The sequence below is a fragment of the Ornithorhynchus anatinus genome, chromosome 7 (genome assembly GCF_004115215.2).
Source record: "Ornithorhynchus anatinus isolate Pmale09 chromosome 7, mOrnAna1.pri.v4, whole genome shotgun sequence".
Taxonomy (NCBI): Eukaryota; Metazoa; Chordata; class Mammalia; order Monotremata; family Ornithorhynchidae; genus Ornithorhynchus; species Ornithorhynchus anatinus.
In genome coordinates, this window is record NC_041734.1 from 72,722,919 (window position 1) to 72,740,868 (window position 17,950).

At 47.7% G+C, this 17,950-nt stretch overlaps 1 protein-coding gene across 1 annotated transcript in view; it reads left to right on the forward strand.

Annotated features, from left to right (window-relative positions):
* KLF7 (Kruppel like factor 7) overlaps positions 1-17,950 on the forward strand; it is a 129,948-nt gene that overhangs the window by 43,472 nt on the left and 68,526 nt on the right. The window contains exon 2 of the mRNA XM_029069783.1: positions 13,864-14,482. Coding sequence (XP_028925616.1) covers positions 13,864-14,482 — 619 coding nt within the window. The remainder of the gene's footprint in view (positions 1-13,863; positions 14,483-17,950) is intronic.

The window sequence follows — 17,950 nt, forward strand, 5'->3', positions numbered from 1 at the left end:
ACCGTGTTAATAACCCCTTGTCAGGCCATTTCCCAAGGTTAATTTATTTTTCTGTGATGCTCCTTGAATGAAGGCTTTTGGGGGCCTTTAATGTTTCTTTGTTTAGTTCCTTTGTCAAGGTGGGCGGAGGGGAAGGGAGGAGATGGAGGAGGGACTTTTAAAAATCTATAATTAAAAAAGAGAAAAGATTTCTTAGTTGTATTTTGCTTTCCAAACGTGGGGAGGAGCAGGCTAGGCCGATTTGGAATTTGAATGTGTGTGTGTGTTTTGTGTGTTGGTGTTTTGCGTCTGTGTGTGTGTGTTTTCCCTTCAAGAGGCAGGAGGCAAGAGGCGGCCAGCTGGTGTCTTGAACCGACACAGGTGCAGAGGCTGTGGGGGGTAGGGAGCCAAGAATAATTACAGGTTTCTGAGGCGTCCAGGCCTCCTCTGACAAGGACTCATCGAGAAAACTGCTCTTTATGGAAAATTAATGGTGAAGCTGAAACACCCTGTCAGGACCATTGTTCTCTGGGATGTTCGCCATTCCTTAAAGGAACAGGCCTCGCCGAGTTTTTGGCCCTCTGCTCTAATGAGGATGCAGGATGAAGTTCTCCAAACTGGGGGTCGGGGACTGTCCACCGCTGGGAGCCAGCTGGGACAGGCTTGAATGGGTTGGTTGGTTTTTTCCTCTGGGAGTTGTCTCTACCTCTCTCTCCTCTCTCCCTCTCTTCTCTCCCCTTCTCTCTCTCTCCTCTCCCTTTCTCGCTCTCTTCTTCCCTTTCTCTTCTCTCTCCCTCTTCTCTCTCTTTCTTCTCTCTCTTTCTCCTCTCCCTTTCTCCTCTCCCTTTCTCCCTTTCTCTTCTCTCGCCCTTCTTTCTTGCTTCTCTCCCTTTCTCAATCTCTCTCCCCTCCTTTCTCTCCTCTCCCTTTTTCACTCTCTCTCCTCTCCTCTCCCTTTCTCATTCTCTCTCCTCTCCCTTTCCCTCTCGCTTCTCTCTTTCTTCCCTTTCTCTTCTCTCCCTTTCTCTTTTTTGCTCCCTTTCTCTCCCCCCCCTTCTCTCTGTCTCCCTCTCCCTCTCTCTCCCCCGCCTTCCCCTGGGATGTTTGTTTTGTTTTTAATTAAGCTAGGAATTTCCACTGGTCCCTTCTTATGAGGGGAAATGGAAGTATCATATAGGCTAGGGAACCTGTGACACAATTTCAGTCTGTGGCTGGGTTTCCCCCTATAGCCCTGGCTCTCAAACTAAATGGACAATCTGCGTTGTTTGGGGTTTGGTGATAGCAGGCCCGATTATCTTTTTGAGAACACCCCGAGACACGGCTCCCTACAGTGAGCCCCACGGGGGCCCACATCTGCACAAAGACTTTTGCCAACCTAATTATGTTAATAATAATTGGCATTTATGGAGTATGTGCCCTAAGCGCTGGTGTGGTTACGAGATAATCAGGTTGGACACGGTCCCTGTCCCAAAGGGCCTAGGCCTGCGATCAGAAAGACCTGGGTTCTAGTCCTTGTCTGCTGTGTGATCTTGTGCAAGTCACTTCACTTCTCTGGGCCTAAATTCCCTCTTCTGTAAAATGGGGATTAAGACCGTGAACCCCATGTGGTAAAGGGAATGTGTCCAATCTGATTACCTTGTCTCCACCCCAGTGCTTAGAACCGTTCTTGGCACATAGTAAGCACTTAACAATTAGCATTTTAAGAAAAAATAGTTGTATTGGCTCAAGCCGAGTGTTTTTAAACATCCTCCTTCCTTTTCCCGATCCCGAGTGCCACCTCCCTCTTTCTGCTCCCCCACCCCACCAGACACACCATACACTCCTGCCCGAGCCGACTGGCTGGGAGGAGATAGGAGGGTGACTTAAGGCCGTGGAGGCTTAGCGAGTTCTTCCTGGCATGGCTTTGAACGAGCAACATCTGCAAAGGCCGAGTCCAGTTCAGGAAGCAGTTGTTCAGTTCAGTTGGCTCTTTGCTTTCCTCCCAAGAGGAGGTTTCTACAGCTCCTCAGAACTACATGGAGCAGGAGATTGGGGGCCGGGGTGTGATTGTTTGTGTGTGTGTGTTTCGGTGTGACTTTAAATGAAGGCAGCTACTACTTCAGAAAAAGGAGACAGCCTTGTGTTATTCACAGGTCAGAAACGGCACATTTCCTTGGCTTCAATGCTCCATATAACTCTAGAGCTCCTTGAAAGAAGGAATCCTGTCTTTTCCTTCCAAAACCTTGTTCTCTGCCAAGGCAATACCTTGCCACATCCTTGGCTTACGAAAGTTCCTTGTGGGCAGAGAATGTATTGACCAGCTCTGTTGCATTGTAGTCTCCCATGTGCTTAGTATAGTAAGATCATTAATAATGATACAGTAATAATTTTGGTATTTGTTAAGCACGTACTACGTGCCAAGCACTGTTCTAAGCACTGGGGTAGTTATAGCGTAATCAGATTGTCCCAGGTGGGGCTCACAGTCTCAATCCCCATTTTACAGATGAAGTAACTGAGACACAGAGAAGTTAAGCGACTTGCCCAAGATCACACAGCGACAGGCGGCGGAGCCGGGATTAGAACCCATGTCCTCTGACGCCCAGGCCCATGCTCTTTCCACTAAGTGTCTGCTGAATTCTGTGGCACTGCAGTCTTCCAAGCGCTTAGTCAAGTGTTCTGCTCATAGTGAGTGCTCAATGAATACCACAGATTGAGTATAGTTCATTGCACACAGAAAGTGCTCAATAAATATGATTGTTCAGGCGAGTTTATAGCCTTATGGGCTAATTGGGATTGCTGTAAATTCCTTGAAGGTAGGGATCGTGCCTACCTACTCAACTGTGCTCGCTCAAGCGCTGAGTACAGTGTCCAGCACATGGAGAAGCAGCGTGGCTTATTGGAAAGAGCAAGGGCTTGGGAGTCAGAGGTCATGGGTTCCAATCGCGGCTCTGCCGCTTCTCAGCCGTGTGACCTTGGGCAAGTCACTTAACGTCTCTGTGCCTCAGTTACCTCATCAGTGAAATGGGGATGAAGACTGTGAGCCCTACGTGGGACAACCTCATTACCTTGTATCTACCCCTGCGTTTAGAACAGTGCTTGGCACATAGTAAGCGCTTAACAAATCCCAACATTATTAGTACTATAGTAAGCACTCAATAAATGCCATCGATTGATTGATTTTATCTTTATTGTGCTTTCTGAAGCACTTAATATAGTGCTGTGCTTATGATAATCAATCAATCTTATTTAGTGAGCACTTACTGGGTACAGAGCACGGTACTAAACTCACGGCAGCATGCCATATAACAGTGCTGGTAGACATGTTCCCTGCCCACAATGAGCTTATAGTCTAAAGGAGATCGCAGTCTAGAGAGGTAGGTGCTCATTAAATACTACCGAGGGATTCTTTCCTGAGCGGAAACCAGAGACCTTGGAGGATGAAAGAAATGAAAGTTCAAGGAACTTTCTGAGCAGGAAATAGAAACTCTTTCAGAGAAACGAAAGGAAAAAAAAAATCTAAACAAGCCAGTTTTGTCTCTACACGCAGTTCTGGGATCAAAACAGAGGAGTGACTTTGATAAGCGTTTCCGAGCTTTCGGATGTACACCGAACCAAATGAACTTTCACATCGTTTCTGTGAATTACGGAGGGGAACTATTTGTTTGGTTCAAGCAGATGATTGGATAAGGTGTTCAAAGAAATGATGGGACTGACACCAGGCACAGTGTGCTGCTTACTTTTGGGGTTCAGCAATTGAGATCTAGCTTTGAGGTGTGCTACTGTGGCTTCTTCCCCTGTCCCCGCAAAACCTGAAAAATACAAGAGGAGAAGGATCTTTGTAGCCTTGTGGTATATCCAGAATTCGCAGAGGTAATTTTTCTTTGTCTTGCCTGTTAAGTAATAAAAGTCCAAAGAAGTGGAGCTGGGAAGTTGGGTTTGTTTTAAAATTTCCCAGGAAATGGTCCCTCACAATTACCCAGCATCTTCTCATCTTTATTCCTGAATTCCTACCCCACCCATTTAGAACTTTGTAATTACAAGAATCCCCTTTTCAAGATTGCTAACCTAAGACCTAGAGGGGCCAGTGATTTATTTGAAAGCCTCAAACAAGTGGAAAGAGCACGGGCTTTGGAGTCAGAGGTCATGAGTTCGAATCCCGGCTCTGCCACTTGTCAGCTGTGTGACTGTGGGCAAGTCACTTAACTTCTCCGTGCCTCAGTGACCTCATCTGTAAAATGGGGATTGGGACTGTGAGCCCCACGTGGGACGACCTGATTGCCCTGTGTCTACCCCAGCGCTTAGAACAGTGCTCTGCACATAGTAAGTGCTTAACAAATGCAAACATTATTATTAAGTTAGTGGCACAACTGAGATGAAGAATAACAAATAAGTACGAGAGAGAGAGAGAGAGAGAGATGGCTCCTGGAGAAAAGTACTAAAAAATAACAAAAGATAAGGAGACCTGTGAGAAAATGATTATTATAATACTATTAGTAATACTTGTTATATGGTTTTATGGCCAAGCGCTGTAATGAATTTTAGAATATGTACCATACAGTTAGGTTGGACACAATCCCTGTCCATCATTCTCCAATAAAATGTGAAGCAGATACGAGGATGACAACTTTAAAATTCCCAGTGTGAATGTCGGGGGTACGCGTTCTCCATAAGCACAGTGGATTAGACTGAAAGCTTGTTCATTCATTTGTTCAATTATATTTATTGAGCACTTACTGTGTGCAGAGCACTGTATTAAGCTCTTGGGAATGTACAATACAACAATTAACAGTAACATGCCCTGAGTTATGTTGTACTCTTCCAAGCGCTTAGTACACTGCCTGCCCATGGCATCTGCTCAGAAAGTACAAGTGATTGATTGAAGAATTGAGTTACTTTTGTCTTTGGATATTTTTGGACTGGGCCTCTAGAGGACTTCGGAGAACTCAAAGTGATTAGTTTTTCTTAAACTGTCCTTGGTAATTATGTTATAGATTACGTGTTTTCTAGTTGTCCAACACTGGGGAAGATACAAGGTAATCATAACTGGCACAGTTCCTGTCCCACATGGGGCTCACAGTCTAAGAAGGAAGGAGAACAGATATCGAATTCGCATTTTCTAAATGAGGAAACTGAGGTACAGAGAGTCAGTCACACAGCAGGCCAGTAGCGGAGCTGGGGTAGAATCCAAGTCTCCTTTTAATGGTACTTGTTGAGCACTTCTTATCTGCCAGATACTGTGCTAACTGCTGGGGTAGCTATAAAATAATCGGGTTGGGCACTGTCCCTGTCTCTCATGGGGTTCAAGGTCTAATTAGGAGGGAGTAGGATTTAATCCCTATTTTAGAGATGAGGAAACTGAGGCACAGAGAAGTTAAGTAATTTGCCCAAGATCACACAGCAGGCAAGTGGCAGAGCTGGGATTAGAACTCAGGTCCTCCGACTCCTAGGCCCATCTCCTCACTCCAAGATCCTTGCTCTTTTCACAAGGCCACAGTGCCTCCTTCCCAGAAGCTACTAAGGGAAGGGCGGGAGGATCGGTTCCACATACAGGATTTAACTTGGGGATGAGGACACCTGTTGGGATCCCATGGCAATACCCGAAGAAAATATCATGGTTGAGACTATGAGCTTCCAAGGGAATTTACTCTAGTGCCTGGGTGTGAACACTCTCTCACCTTTATCTTAATAATAACGATAATTACAGTATTTGTTAAGCGCTTACTATGTGCCAAGCACCGTTTTAAACACTGGAGTAGATACAGTGTAATCAAGTTGTCCCATATGGGGCTCACAGCTTTAATCCCCATTTCACAGATGAGGGAACTGAGGCCCAGAGAATTGAAGTGACCTGCCCCAAGTTCCACAGCCTCCAAGTGGCGGGGGGGGGGGGGGGATTAGAACCCACAACCTCGGACTCCCAAGTCCAGGCTCTTGCCACTAGGCCGTGCTGCTTCCCTCAGGTCGTGAGTTTCTTAAGGGAGAGAAAACGTGCCTAATTACCACTTCTGTATACTTTCACAGTGCTCTGTACACTGTGCTCTGCACATGATGAGCACTTAATAAATGCTATTACCACCAAACGCCTCTGAATCAACTAGATGACGTTTCTCAGAGGTGCAGACAGCCTGATCCTACAGCCTCTTGGGAGGAGAAGCTTCTAGGGGCAATTTGGGTCTCTGTTGTTCCCGATTGATCAGCCGGTCAGATTCTGCTTCCCTCTGTGACTTGACCCTTCTCCCCCAAACTGCCCTCTCCAGCCCCTCACTTAGCTAGTGAAAGATGTGAGTTTGGGGGACTAAGTAGCAGTCTGGTGGGGGAAAGGCTCTCTCTAGAGGCCCTCGGTAACTCGCTCAGCACTGCTAATTGATTATTAAAGGCAGCAGTGGCTAAATGTTGAAGTGTATTGCTACATTAACTGTGGATTACTACAGTGAAATTCAATAGGGAAATTCAATTCCTTTTGATTTTTATTTACGAACACTCGGTTGGATGTATTTCATGTGTGGAACCTCCCTCCCTCCACAAACTGGCTATTGTTGGCCAACCATTGCACACCGGCGACTGTAGGACAAGTGCTAATGAAATGTACGTGGCCTTAATTCTGTTTATTTGCTATTGTTTTAATGAGATGTTCATGCCCTCGATTCTACTTATTGCTGTTGTTCTTGTCTGTCCGTCTCCCCCGCTTAGACCGTAAGCCCGTCAGAGGGCAGGGACCGTCGCTATCTGTTACCGATTCGTCCATTCCAAGCGCTTAGTACAGTGCTCTGCACATAGTAAGCGCTCAATAAATACTATCGAATGAATGAATGAATGATCAGAGCTTCTGCGTGTGGTTAGGGCTTGGCGCCATATAGTTCGTCCCATCTACTTATGGACCAGTTACAGTCTTTCGTCTCTTCGGTACTGCTCGCCCCACTTCTGCTTAGTCCCCATTTGAGCTGCAGGATTTCTCAATCCCGCTCCACCTTGGATTCCACCCGATACCTACTGTCTCCTAGAACTCGACTTGCAGCCAGCTAAGGTTTTCCGGCGAATGCTCAGGTGATCGGTTGACCCGTTTCCCAAGTGCTTAATACAGGCGCTGCGCACAGTATGCGCCCCGTAATTTCTGTCGATCCATTCATTTCCCATTTATCGAGACTCATCGTTTGTTAGCCCCTGAGCTCAAGGAGATTTCCATCACTGCTGAGAAGTAACGTGGCCCAGTGGATGGGGCATGGGCCCGGGAGTCATAGCACCTGGGTTCTAATCCTGACTCTGCCACTTGTCTGCTATGTGACCTTGGGCAAGTCACTTAAACTTCTCTGTGTGCCTCACTTACCTTCTCTGTAAAATAGGGACAGAGTAAGAGCTTAATAAATTCTATTATTATTATTATTATAGGGAGTAAGACTGACATCCTTATGTGGGACTGGTACTGTGTCCAACCTCCAAATATTTTGTGTCTACCCCCTACCACCCAGCACTTAGTAGAGTGCCTGGCTCATACTAAGTGCTTAACCAATACCATAAAAAAAACAAAGCCAACAGAAATATTTTCTTTAACTTTTGATAACAAAATATATCTTTTTTAAGGTCCGATTGGAGTTGGAGTGATAGCATGATCGATGATTTAGGGATCTAGCATTGTCACCCGACCATTTAATACGGGTGATCTTCCTGGAGGAGGGGACCAGTCAAGTGAGTTCTCAATGAAAGGAGGGAGGTGATAAGGGAAATGAGATGTCCCGGGCTTATAATAATAATGATTATGGTATTTGTTAAGCACTTACTGTGGGCCAGGTACCCTACTACGGCCTCGGGGAAAAGCATAGAGGTCAGAATGGGTGAATGGAACGTTGCATAATAGGAAAGATGATGGGAAATGAAATAATATCGACAATCATAATAATAATAATAATAATTGTGGTATTTGTTAAATGCATACTATGTGCCAGGCACCGTACTAAGGACTGGGGTAGATTTCAGGTGATTGGGTTGGACACAATCCCTGGTCCCACATGGGGCTCACAGTCTTAATCCCCATTTTACAGGCAGGATAACTGAGGCACACAGAAGTGAAGTGACTTGCCTGAGGTCACACGGCAGATAAGTGGTGGTGCCCGGGATTAGAGCTTACATGTTTCAGACTCCCAGGCCCGTGCTCCATCCACTAGGCCACGATGCTTCTCTGAATAGCCGAGCAAACCTTTGGAGGGAATTGCAACTCAGAATGAACCTATTGGATTCAGTTCGGAGAGGGTCCCAAACCAGGAGGTTGAAAGATGGGGGTTGAATGACATGGTCAAAGTGACCCATAACTTTGATCAGGTTAATCGAGACATTTTGGATGGAGGCAGAGAGATTGGAGATAAAGCATAAAAGAAGAGTGATGTGGTGATGGCCAGAGCCCGGAAAAGAGATTTAGGGATCGGAACGATGAGCGAGAGGATTTTGACAATGATGTAGAGGGAGCCTGGTCAGACTGTGGTGGTATATTCAGTGTTCTTGTGGGATTGGGAATGCTATGATAAGACGACGAGGTGGAAATGTTAGAGAGCTAGAAAGAACTTGGTGGCCCAATGCTAGTCAAGGAATTTCTTGAGCATTGAGGGCAGTGAACTCCACTTGGAAAAGAACAACAGAAGCACAAATCCCATATTCCTGCCCACAAGGAGCTTTCTCTCTAATGGGGAGGGGACAGATTGGAAAAAAAAAAGTTTACATATAGGATTATCGGACCTGTTAGTGGATGGAAAGATAGAAGTAAGAATCATTTATTTGTGCTATTTCTCATTACCCCAAAACATCACAGAGCTGATTGATCCAACTCCGGTTTTTCTTTACAAAAAAAATCAGAAGGCTAGATGCTTATCTTTTGGGATGTCAGAAAAGAGTATGAATATTTTCTGATTGAGATCTGCCCTGGCAGAACAGGATCACGTAGCTAGGACATCTGATTGAAAATGTGCTGGGATTTTGTCCGGTTTAAGCAATCAGAGAGTGAATCATTTTGCAGTTTGGCCTAAACATTTCCCTGTTGTAGCCTGAAATTTAATCGAGATAGAATGGATTGAGGTGAAAAAAACATAAATGGAAAAGTCAGGTCTGTTCCTTTTAAAGACGTAGAGTGGGCTGATTCAAAACTTTTAAAGATCTCGTTTCCTTTCAGAGAATGTAATTCCAAGATGTTCCCAAATCCTAAAAGCCGAGAAGCAGCATGATGCAGTGTAGTGCATGGGACTGGGAGTCAGAAGGTCATGGGTTCTAATCCCAGCTCCTCCACGTATCTGCCGTGAGACCACGGGCGAGTCATTCCACTTGTGGCTTAGTGGAAAGAGCACGGGCTTGGGAGTCAGAGGACGTGGGTTCTAATCCCGGCTGCGCCACCTGTCTGCTTTGTGACCTTGGGCAAGACACTTAACTTCTCTGTGCCTGTTACCTCATCTGTAAAATGAGGATTAAGGCTGTGAGCCCCATGTGGGACAATCCGATTACCTTGTATCTATGCCAGTGCTTAGAACAATGCTTGGCACATCGTAAGCGTTTAACAAATGCTGTCATTATTATTATTATTATCATTCTCCGTGCCTCAGCTACCTCATTTGTTAAATGGGGATTGAGACTGTGAGTCCCCTGTGGGACATGAACTGTGTCCAACCCAATTGGCTTGTACCCACCCCAGGGCTTAGTACAGTGCTTGGCTCATAATAAGCGCTTAACAAATATCATAATAATTATTATTGATCATAATTTATTATTATTATTATTATTCTCGGAGGGTGTGAAAAACTGAGTTCTGTCCCTGACCAGGAAGAGCTAAAGCTTTAGGTTTAATCGGCCCTTGCTTCACCAGACCATGAAACCATGCCGTGGCAGCCTCGAACTGTTGTAACAGAGACATCCCCCCATGAGAACATCCACCCTGTTGCAACAGTGTTTTGAAATCAAGCAGGCTATTAGAGGGAGGCTACAGTATGGGGGTTGCCTCGTAGAGAACCCCGCATGAAGGAAATCTCGCATTGTCTCCAATCACCCTCCTCACACACGTTGCTGTTCCTTCCGGCCCCCGGGTTCCTGTTCCGGAACCCCCTCCCCCTACATTCCAGCCCAGATGTGGAGTGAAAACGCGTGTGTACGTGTCCCCGCTCCTCAAGAATCTCCACTGATTGCCCATCCACCTCTGCATCGATCAGAAACTCTTCACCGTAGGCTTTAAGGCACTCAATCTCCTCCTGTCTTACCTCACTGCTATCCTCCAACATCCCAACCTGCACACTTCACTCCTCTAACGCCAATCTGCTCACTCTACCTCGACCTCGTCCATCTTGCTGTCGACTTCTCCCCCACATCCTGCTTCTGGCCTGGAACGCCCTCCCTCTTCATATCCAACAGATAATCGCTCTCCCCACCTTCCAAGCTTTATTAAAAGCGCATCTCTTCCAAGAGCCTCATTTCCTCTTCTCCCACTCCCTTCTGCATCACCCTTGCACTTGGATTTGCAACCTTTATTCAACCCTCCCTCGGCCCCACGGCACTTATGTACATATGCATGATTTATATTAATGTCCGTCTCCCCGTCTGGACTGTAAGCTCGTTGTGGGCAGGGAACGTGTCTACCTATTCTGTTATAGTATACTTTCCCAAGCGCTTGGATGAGTGGTCTGCACGAAGTAAGCTCTCAATACATACGGCTGATCGATTGAATTGAGCTTTTGAAAAGGGTGCTGACAAAAAAAAAAATATCCGTCCCCATTCTTATTGAGCAGGGATGCTGAACTAAATTCAAAAATGGATTCTGAAAACCTGTGGCAGAGGGCAAGTCTAGATTTGATTGAACCCCAGGTAAAGTCAGGTGAAGGTCCGGTTCCCGGCAGTGTTAACGTGTCCTGTTGGGAAGCGGTGTGGCTTAGTGAAATAGCCCGGGCCTGGAAGTGCTCTGCCACTTACCTACTCTGCGACCTTGGGCAGTTCATTGCCTGGGCCTCAGTTTCCTCATCTGTAAAATGGGGATGAAACACCTGTGAGCCCCCTGTGGGATATGGACTGTGTCCAGCCTGATTATCTTGTATCTGTCCCAGAATATGTCCAGTGCTTGGCACGCAGTAAGTGCTGAATAAATACCATTATTATTCTCATCATTATTATTATGTATTATTGTCAGTGGGCTGCAGAGGAAGTGGACAAATGTATATTTTTTTTACCCAGTTTCTGGACCCTTAGCTCCGTTCTCATTCCTCTCCAGAGAAGAGGTGAAGGTAGAACTTTCCCTAGGACACCATCCCTTTTTTTTTTCTTTTCTTCGTATGTGTTAAGCACTTACTATGTGCCGAGCACTGTACCCAGTGCTGGGTTAGATAAAAGATAATCAGGTTAGACGCGGTCCCTGTCGCACACGGGGCTCCCACTCTTACTCCCCATTTGACAGATGAGAGAACTGAGGCACAGAGAAGTTAAGTGACTTGTCCAATGTCACCCAGCCAACAAATGGCAGAGCTGGGATTAGAACCCAGGTCCTAATGACTCCCAGGCCTGTGCTCTATCCACTAGGCCACGCTGCTTCTTAGACAGCTTACCAACTTCTGGAACATTTTAGAGCCTGAACTGGGTTGGAGAGAATGAGCTCACCCCTCTTCCTGCCTCAGCTCTGTTGCTGGGCTCCTGGGTGGCCCTAGGAAAATAACTGGTTCTCTCTCTGCCTTTCTTTCATCCTTCGCCCTGGCAAGGCTGGCGATTGCAGAATACAGAAATCACACATGCTCTGGCCATCCGGAGTTTATCCCCGGCCCTAATCCCGGCTCTGCCTCTAGTCAGCTGTGTGACCTTGGGCAAGTCACTTAACTTCTCTGTGCCTCAGTTACCTCATCTGTCAAATGGGGATTAAAAAAATGTGAGCCCCACGTGGGACCACCTGATCACCTGGTATCCCCCAGCGCTTAGAACAGTGCTTTGCACATAGTAAGCGCTTAACAAATACCACAGTTATTATTATTATTACCCCGAAGACGGTTTTGGATTCAGTTGATCAGTGTAATTTATTGAACGCTTGCTCTGTGCAGAACACTGGACTAAGCACTTGGTAGAGTCCAATTAAGTAGACACAGTCTCTTTCTTCAAGGAGTTTATAATCTACCATGTGCAGAGCACTGGACTGAGCGCTTGACTCATAGGGCCCTCCAGCTGTCTCCATCTCCCGCCTGCCGTCTCTCGCCAAGCACCTTGAGTGAGTTGTCTACACCACCTGTCTCCATTCTCTCTCCTCCGGTTCTCTCCTTGACCCCCTCCAATCTGGATTCTGACTTCTATGCTGATCCAAGCACTTATCCTACCCCACCTTGACCTTAACCTCCTTACCGGGCTCTGTACCTTCTAACTCTCCCCACTCCAATCCTTCCTTCACTCCATTGCCTGTATCGTTTTTTTTCTTTTGGTGTTCATTAAGCATTTATTACGGGTCAGCACTGTTCTAAGTGCTGGTATAGATACAGGTTAACCGGGCCAGATACAGCCCTATCCCACGTGGGGTTCACAGTCAAGTAGGAGGGAGAACGGGTATTTGATCCTCATTTGGCAGTTGGGAGAAACTGAAGCACAGAGTAGTTAAGTGATTTGCCCAAGATAATACAACAGGCAAGAGGCAAAGTCAGGATTAGAACCCAGGTCTTGCTCCTAGGCTGTGGTTTATCCACTCGGCCACTCTGCCTTCCCCCCAAAAAACCATTCAAATCTCCAATGGTTGCCCATCCACCTCTGCATCAGATAAAAGCTCCTCACCATTGGCTTTAAAGCACTTAGTCGGCTCTCCCCCTCCTACCTCACCTCACCGATTTTCTGATACAGCTCACCCCGCCCACTTTGCTGTGCTAACGTAAAGCACCTCCATCTCGTCTCTCTGGCTATTGACCCCATACCCAAATCCTCCCTCATTTTTGTATAAAAATGACAGACTACCACTCTCCCCCCCCCTTCAAAGCCTTATTAAAATCACGTCTCCAGGAGGCCTTCTCCAACTCATTGCCCTAATTTCCCCCACTCCCTCTCCCTTCTGCATTCCCTTCGCACTTAGATCCGTACCCTTTATACACCCGCTATTCACCGCCCCACAGCACTTACATACGTATGCATAATTTATTTTAATGTCTGTCTCCCCAACTAGATTGTAAATTCCAACTGCCATACTTTCCCAAGCACTTAGTGCCATACCCTGCGCAATTAAGCGCTCAATAAATGCTGTTGCTTTCTTGCTTGATCGATGAAGAGTCCAGCGCACTAAATGATCTCTCCCCTCAAGGAGCTTACAGTCTACCATGTGCAGAGCACTGGACCGAGTGTGTGGGAGAGTCCAGGAAAGTAAGTGGACTTACTCTTGAAGTAAGGAACTCCGCTTGCGATCGAGAAGGCCAGAGGTGATAGCAGACCACCGTCTTACTTCCCATCGCTTCCTCCTGCCCCTTCCCACAGCCGGATGAACGGTGTTTAATTTTTTGTTTTTAATGGTATTTGTTGAGCACTTCCGTGCCAGGCACCGTAGTCATTGCTGGGGTGGGTACAAACTAATCCGTTTGGACAGTCCACGTCTCACATGGGCCTCATAATCTTAGCCTCCATTTTACAGATGAGGTGACTGAGGCACAGAGAAGTGAAGTTACTTGCCCGAAGGTCACGCAGAAGACAAGCGGCCGAGCCAGAATTAGAACCCACGTCTTCCCCTGCGGGCCGTAAGCTCGTTGTAGGGAGGGAATCTGTCGGTTATACTGTACCCTCCCAAGTGTTCAGTACAGTGCCGTGAATACAGTAAGTGCTCAATAAATACGACCGACTGATTCTGACTCCCAGGCCCGTGCTCTATCCACCAGACCACACTGCTTCTCGTTCTTGTCCTCTGATAGTTGTTTCTCTTCCTCCCCTCCCTCTCCGCTGCAGACGTGCCTCGAACTGGAACGCTACCTGCAGACGGAGCCCAGGCGGATCTCGGAGACCTTTGGTGAAGACCTGGACTGTTTCCTCCACGCCTCCCCGCCCCCGGGCATCGAGGAGAGCATCCGGCGGCTGGACCCCCTCCTGCTCCCCATGGAGGCGGCCGCGTGCGAGAAGAGCGCGGCCGTGGACCTGCTGCTCTCCCGAGACAAGCTGCTGTCCGAGACCTGCCTCGGCCTGCAGCCGGCCAGCTCCGCCTTAGAGGCCTACACGGCGGTCAACCAGGCCCAGCTCAACGCAGTGACCTCACTCACTCCCCCTTCCTCGCCCGAGCTCAGCCGGCACCTGGTCAAAACCTCCCAGACGCTCTCAGCCGTGGACGGCACGGTGATGTTGAAACTGGTGGCCAAGAAGGCGGCGCTCGGCTCGGTCAAGGTGGGTGGGATGGCCGCGGCCGCGGCGGTCGGAGCGACGAAGGGCGGACTGAGCGACGGCGAGCGGGGAGGGACGGCGGCGGAGGCGTCCCCGGAAAACAAGAAGAGGGTTCATCGCTGTCAGTTTAACGGCTGCCGGAAAGTTTATACAAAAAGCTCCCACTTAAAGGCTCACCAGAGGACTCATACAGGTATTGGCGTGAGTCGGAGTAGGTCGGCGTTTTCTCCCTTCCACGATTTGCTCTCTGAGGCCCGCCTCTAGCCGCGCAGTTCCTCGCCGGGTTGGAGCGGGAGGGCACTGGGAGAGAGGCCTTGCTTTGGGAGGGGGTGGGTAGGCAGAACAGCTCATCGATCCCACCCGTACTGCGGTCGACCTCCGCCCTTCTAGCACCCTGTGGGAGATAGCTGGGGATTTTACCGGGGCCCGTTTCCGTGAACTTCTCTCTTGGAAGCGGGCAGTTATGCAGGCTCTCCTTTAAGGCCTCTCAAGACCGATCTGGCTGTCTGGGTTATCGACGCGTTTGATGCCTAGCCCTGGTCATCTTAGACGCTCTCTCTCGTAGATTTTTTTACAGCTCATGGGATGTCTGAGGTCTTGGAGTCTGGGCTTTTCAAATACAACCAACTGTCTCCTATATCCAAAAGGTCTCAAGATGGATCTTCTGAAGGGCTGAGAGGTTCCTATGAAAGCCGAGCATTTCGTACGTGTGTTTTTAATGTGTGGCAGCGCGGTTCACTTAAAAATGAAAATCCCCATCTGGATCATCCAGATTTATTAAGGATAATTGGATTTCAATCAGCGGTTAACTGAAAATTCCGATAATTGATTCTCAGGCACGTGAGTTTATTGTATAGATCCAGGTACGAAGGTGGATTTGATGTCATTTCATTAAGAGCGGGTTTTGTGAGGCATAATCGGGGGGCGGGGAGTGGAAATTCAATAAATTTATTACCCACAACTTTATCGAGTCGACCGACGCTTCAGCACTCCCAAGTCACCGGCAGCCCTGATTTTTAACCCGTGACAGGGGGCTTTCGGAGTACGTTGGGATGCTATCCTCTAAATAATTGATGTCTTTTTTACATTGTTCTCGGTAACCCACATCGCTGAGGAATGACAGGGTAGCCTTTTGGTGAGTTTGTTCTAGTGTTACCGTTCGATTGCTAGTTTGTTAGGTTCGCAACGGGTGTGCGGTTTTGGATGACTGACCATCTACCTCAGAATTCTTTTGTTCGGATTCCTAGAAATGGCTTCCTAGAAGCTCGGTCTCTTTAGTCGGTTACGTGAGGCTGGCTTTGGAAGCCTTGTCGAGCCAGAAAAGGGAATTTAATGTAAAAATTCACTGTTTACAGAAAGCCAGAAACTGTTTTTTCGGTTTTGTTTTCTGTCCTGGATACTGGGGTGTTAGGTTGAGTGATCTAGGTGTCACCCGGGTCTGAATTAATCAGTTCTTGCCCAGATTTACGATCTAAATGGCCAGGTGGGATGGAAAAACAAACAAAGGAGCGGGTGAGAACCCAGAGAGGAGAGAAAGAGTTAACTGCAACAGAAAATGTGCCTGGTATTGCTTGCCTGCGAGATTTCTTGTGGGGTTTACTCAGAAGATGTGCCTTGTGATGAGCAGAATGGCTTCCTGGCAAATGGAATGGAACTTGCTTTTAAATGAGCCTTTTGAGAATCCAGATGACAGGACCATGTTGCTTCTAGAGGCAGTGTATTGATTGTGACCTTTGGGTCCGTGGCGTAGGAGAATGGGTTTGGAGCAAGCCGCATCTGACGCTGTACCTCTGCCAGCAGAAGAGTTCGGCATATGCCCTGGTAAATCAGAACCCTCATTTCCCATACGGCTCGCTGTCGGTGCAGGTTTTCTCGTGGCGAGCCCCTTCACCCTGCTGAGCATCCTACCCATTAGGCCGACCTTCACGATCAGCGGCCAAGTATCTATTTAAGCTACTAGACATTGGAATTGGAGCTGTCCTACAGCTTTCTCCACAAGAAAGACTTGCTGGCCAAGATTTCCCTCTATCCTGCAGCAATTCTGGACGAGAGGTGGCTTTTGCTCATTGGTGACTTTCTCCTTAAAGCCAACGATCAAAATAAGGGTAAAGCGTCTCCGGGCTTCCCCGTTTGGCGGAAATGGCTCCTCCTCCTTTCTCTTAAGATGAAGAATGGCAAAGGTAGTTGGTCTGTGAGTGTGTGCGTGTGTGTGTACGTAATTCTGGAATACACACAGTTCTTCCAGAACCCAAGTTTTTGCACCACGTTTTGGCGAAGATGCAACAGCAGAATTAGGAAACGTTTTTCCGACAGCGCGTGGGCTTGGAAACGACACACCGTGGTCTGGGAAGAAATGGTTGTTGTGTGTGTGCAGAGGGAAGAAAAATGACTTTACCTTAATTCAGGTTCAAGGAGAACAGGATGCATGTGATTTTGGACACTGATTTTACTGATTTTTCAGGTCGGTAAGCGGGACTTAAAGGTGACCAGGCTGACAGGAGAAAAATGGTGGAGGTCCTCTTGCATGGCACACTGAGAAATCCTGGCATTTGTTGGAAAGAGCTCCTGTCCCCTCCCCAGTCCCAGAGAGGATGCCAAAGAGAAAGCCATTGAGCTAATTCCATTTCGCTTCGGAGTGCCATTCTTGAGGACCGTCTCCAAGGATAGCGTGCTGCTTGTAATGAATCGGGATGGTAAATGAATCAATCAATCAGTTGACGGTATTTATTGAACCCTTACTGCGTGCAGAACACTGTACCAAGCATTTGGGGGAGTACAATATAACGGAGTTGGTAGACACGTGCCCTGCCCACAATGAAATTACAGTTTAGAGATCAGTCGTCTGTTTTTGTACCGACAGTCTGGTTTTCAGACGACCTGACTCTGCTTCGTGGATTTTCAGCTCACATGGAGCCCGGGCCTCGAAGTCCAAAGGTCATGGGTTCCAGTCCCAGCTCCATCACTTTCATTCATTCAGTCATTCAACCAGATTTATTGAATGCTTACTGTGTGCAGAGCACTGTGCTAAGCGCTTGGAGTGGACAATTCAGCAACAAATAGAGACAGTCCCTGCCCAACAAGGGGCTCACAGTCTAAAGGGGGGAGACAGACTGCAAAACAAAACAAGTAGTCAGGCATCAATACCATCAAAATAGATAAATAGAATCATAGATATATTCACATCATTAATAAAATAGAGTAATAAATAATATATACAAATATACACAAGTGCTGCGGGGAGGGGAAGGGGGTAGAGCAGAGGGAGGGAGTAGGGGCAGTGGGGAGGGGAGGAGGGACAGAGGGAAAGGGAAGGCTCAGTCTGGGAAGGCCTCCTGGAGGAGGTGAGCTCTCAGTAGGGCTTTGAAGAGGGGAAGAGAATTAGTTTGGCAGATGTGAGGAGGGAGGGCGTTCCAGATCAGTGGTAGGACGTGGGCCAGGGGTCGACGGCGGGACAGGCGAGAACGAGGCACAGTGAGGAGGTGAGCGGCGGAGGAGAGGAGTGTACGGGGTGGGCTGTAGAAGGAGAGAAGGGACGTGAGGTAGGATGGAGCAAGGTGATGGAGAGCTTTGAAGCCAAGAGTTTTGTTTCACGTGAAGGTTGATAGACAACCACTGGAGGTTTTGGGGGAGGGGAACCGGGGGAGGGGTGGAGGCGGGACAA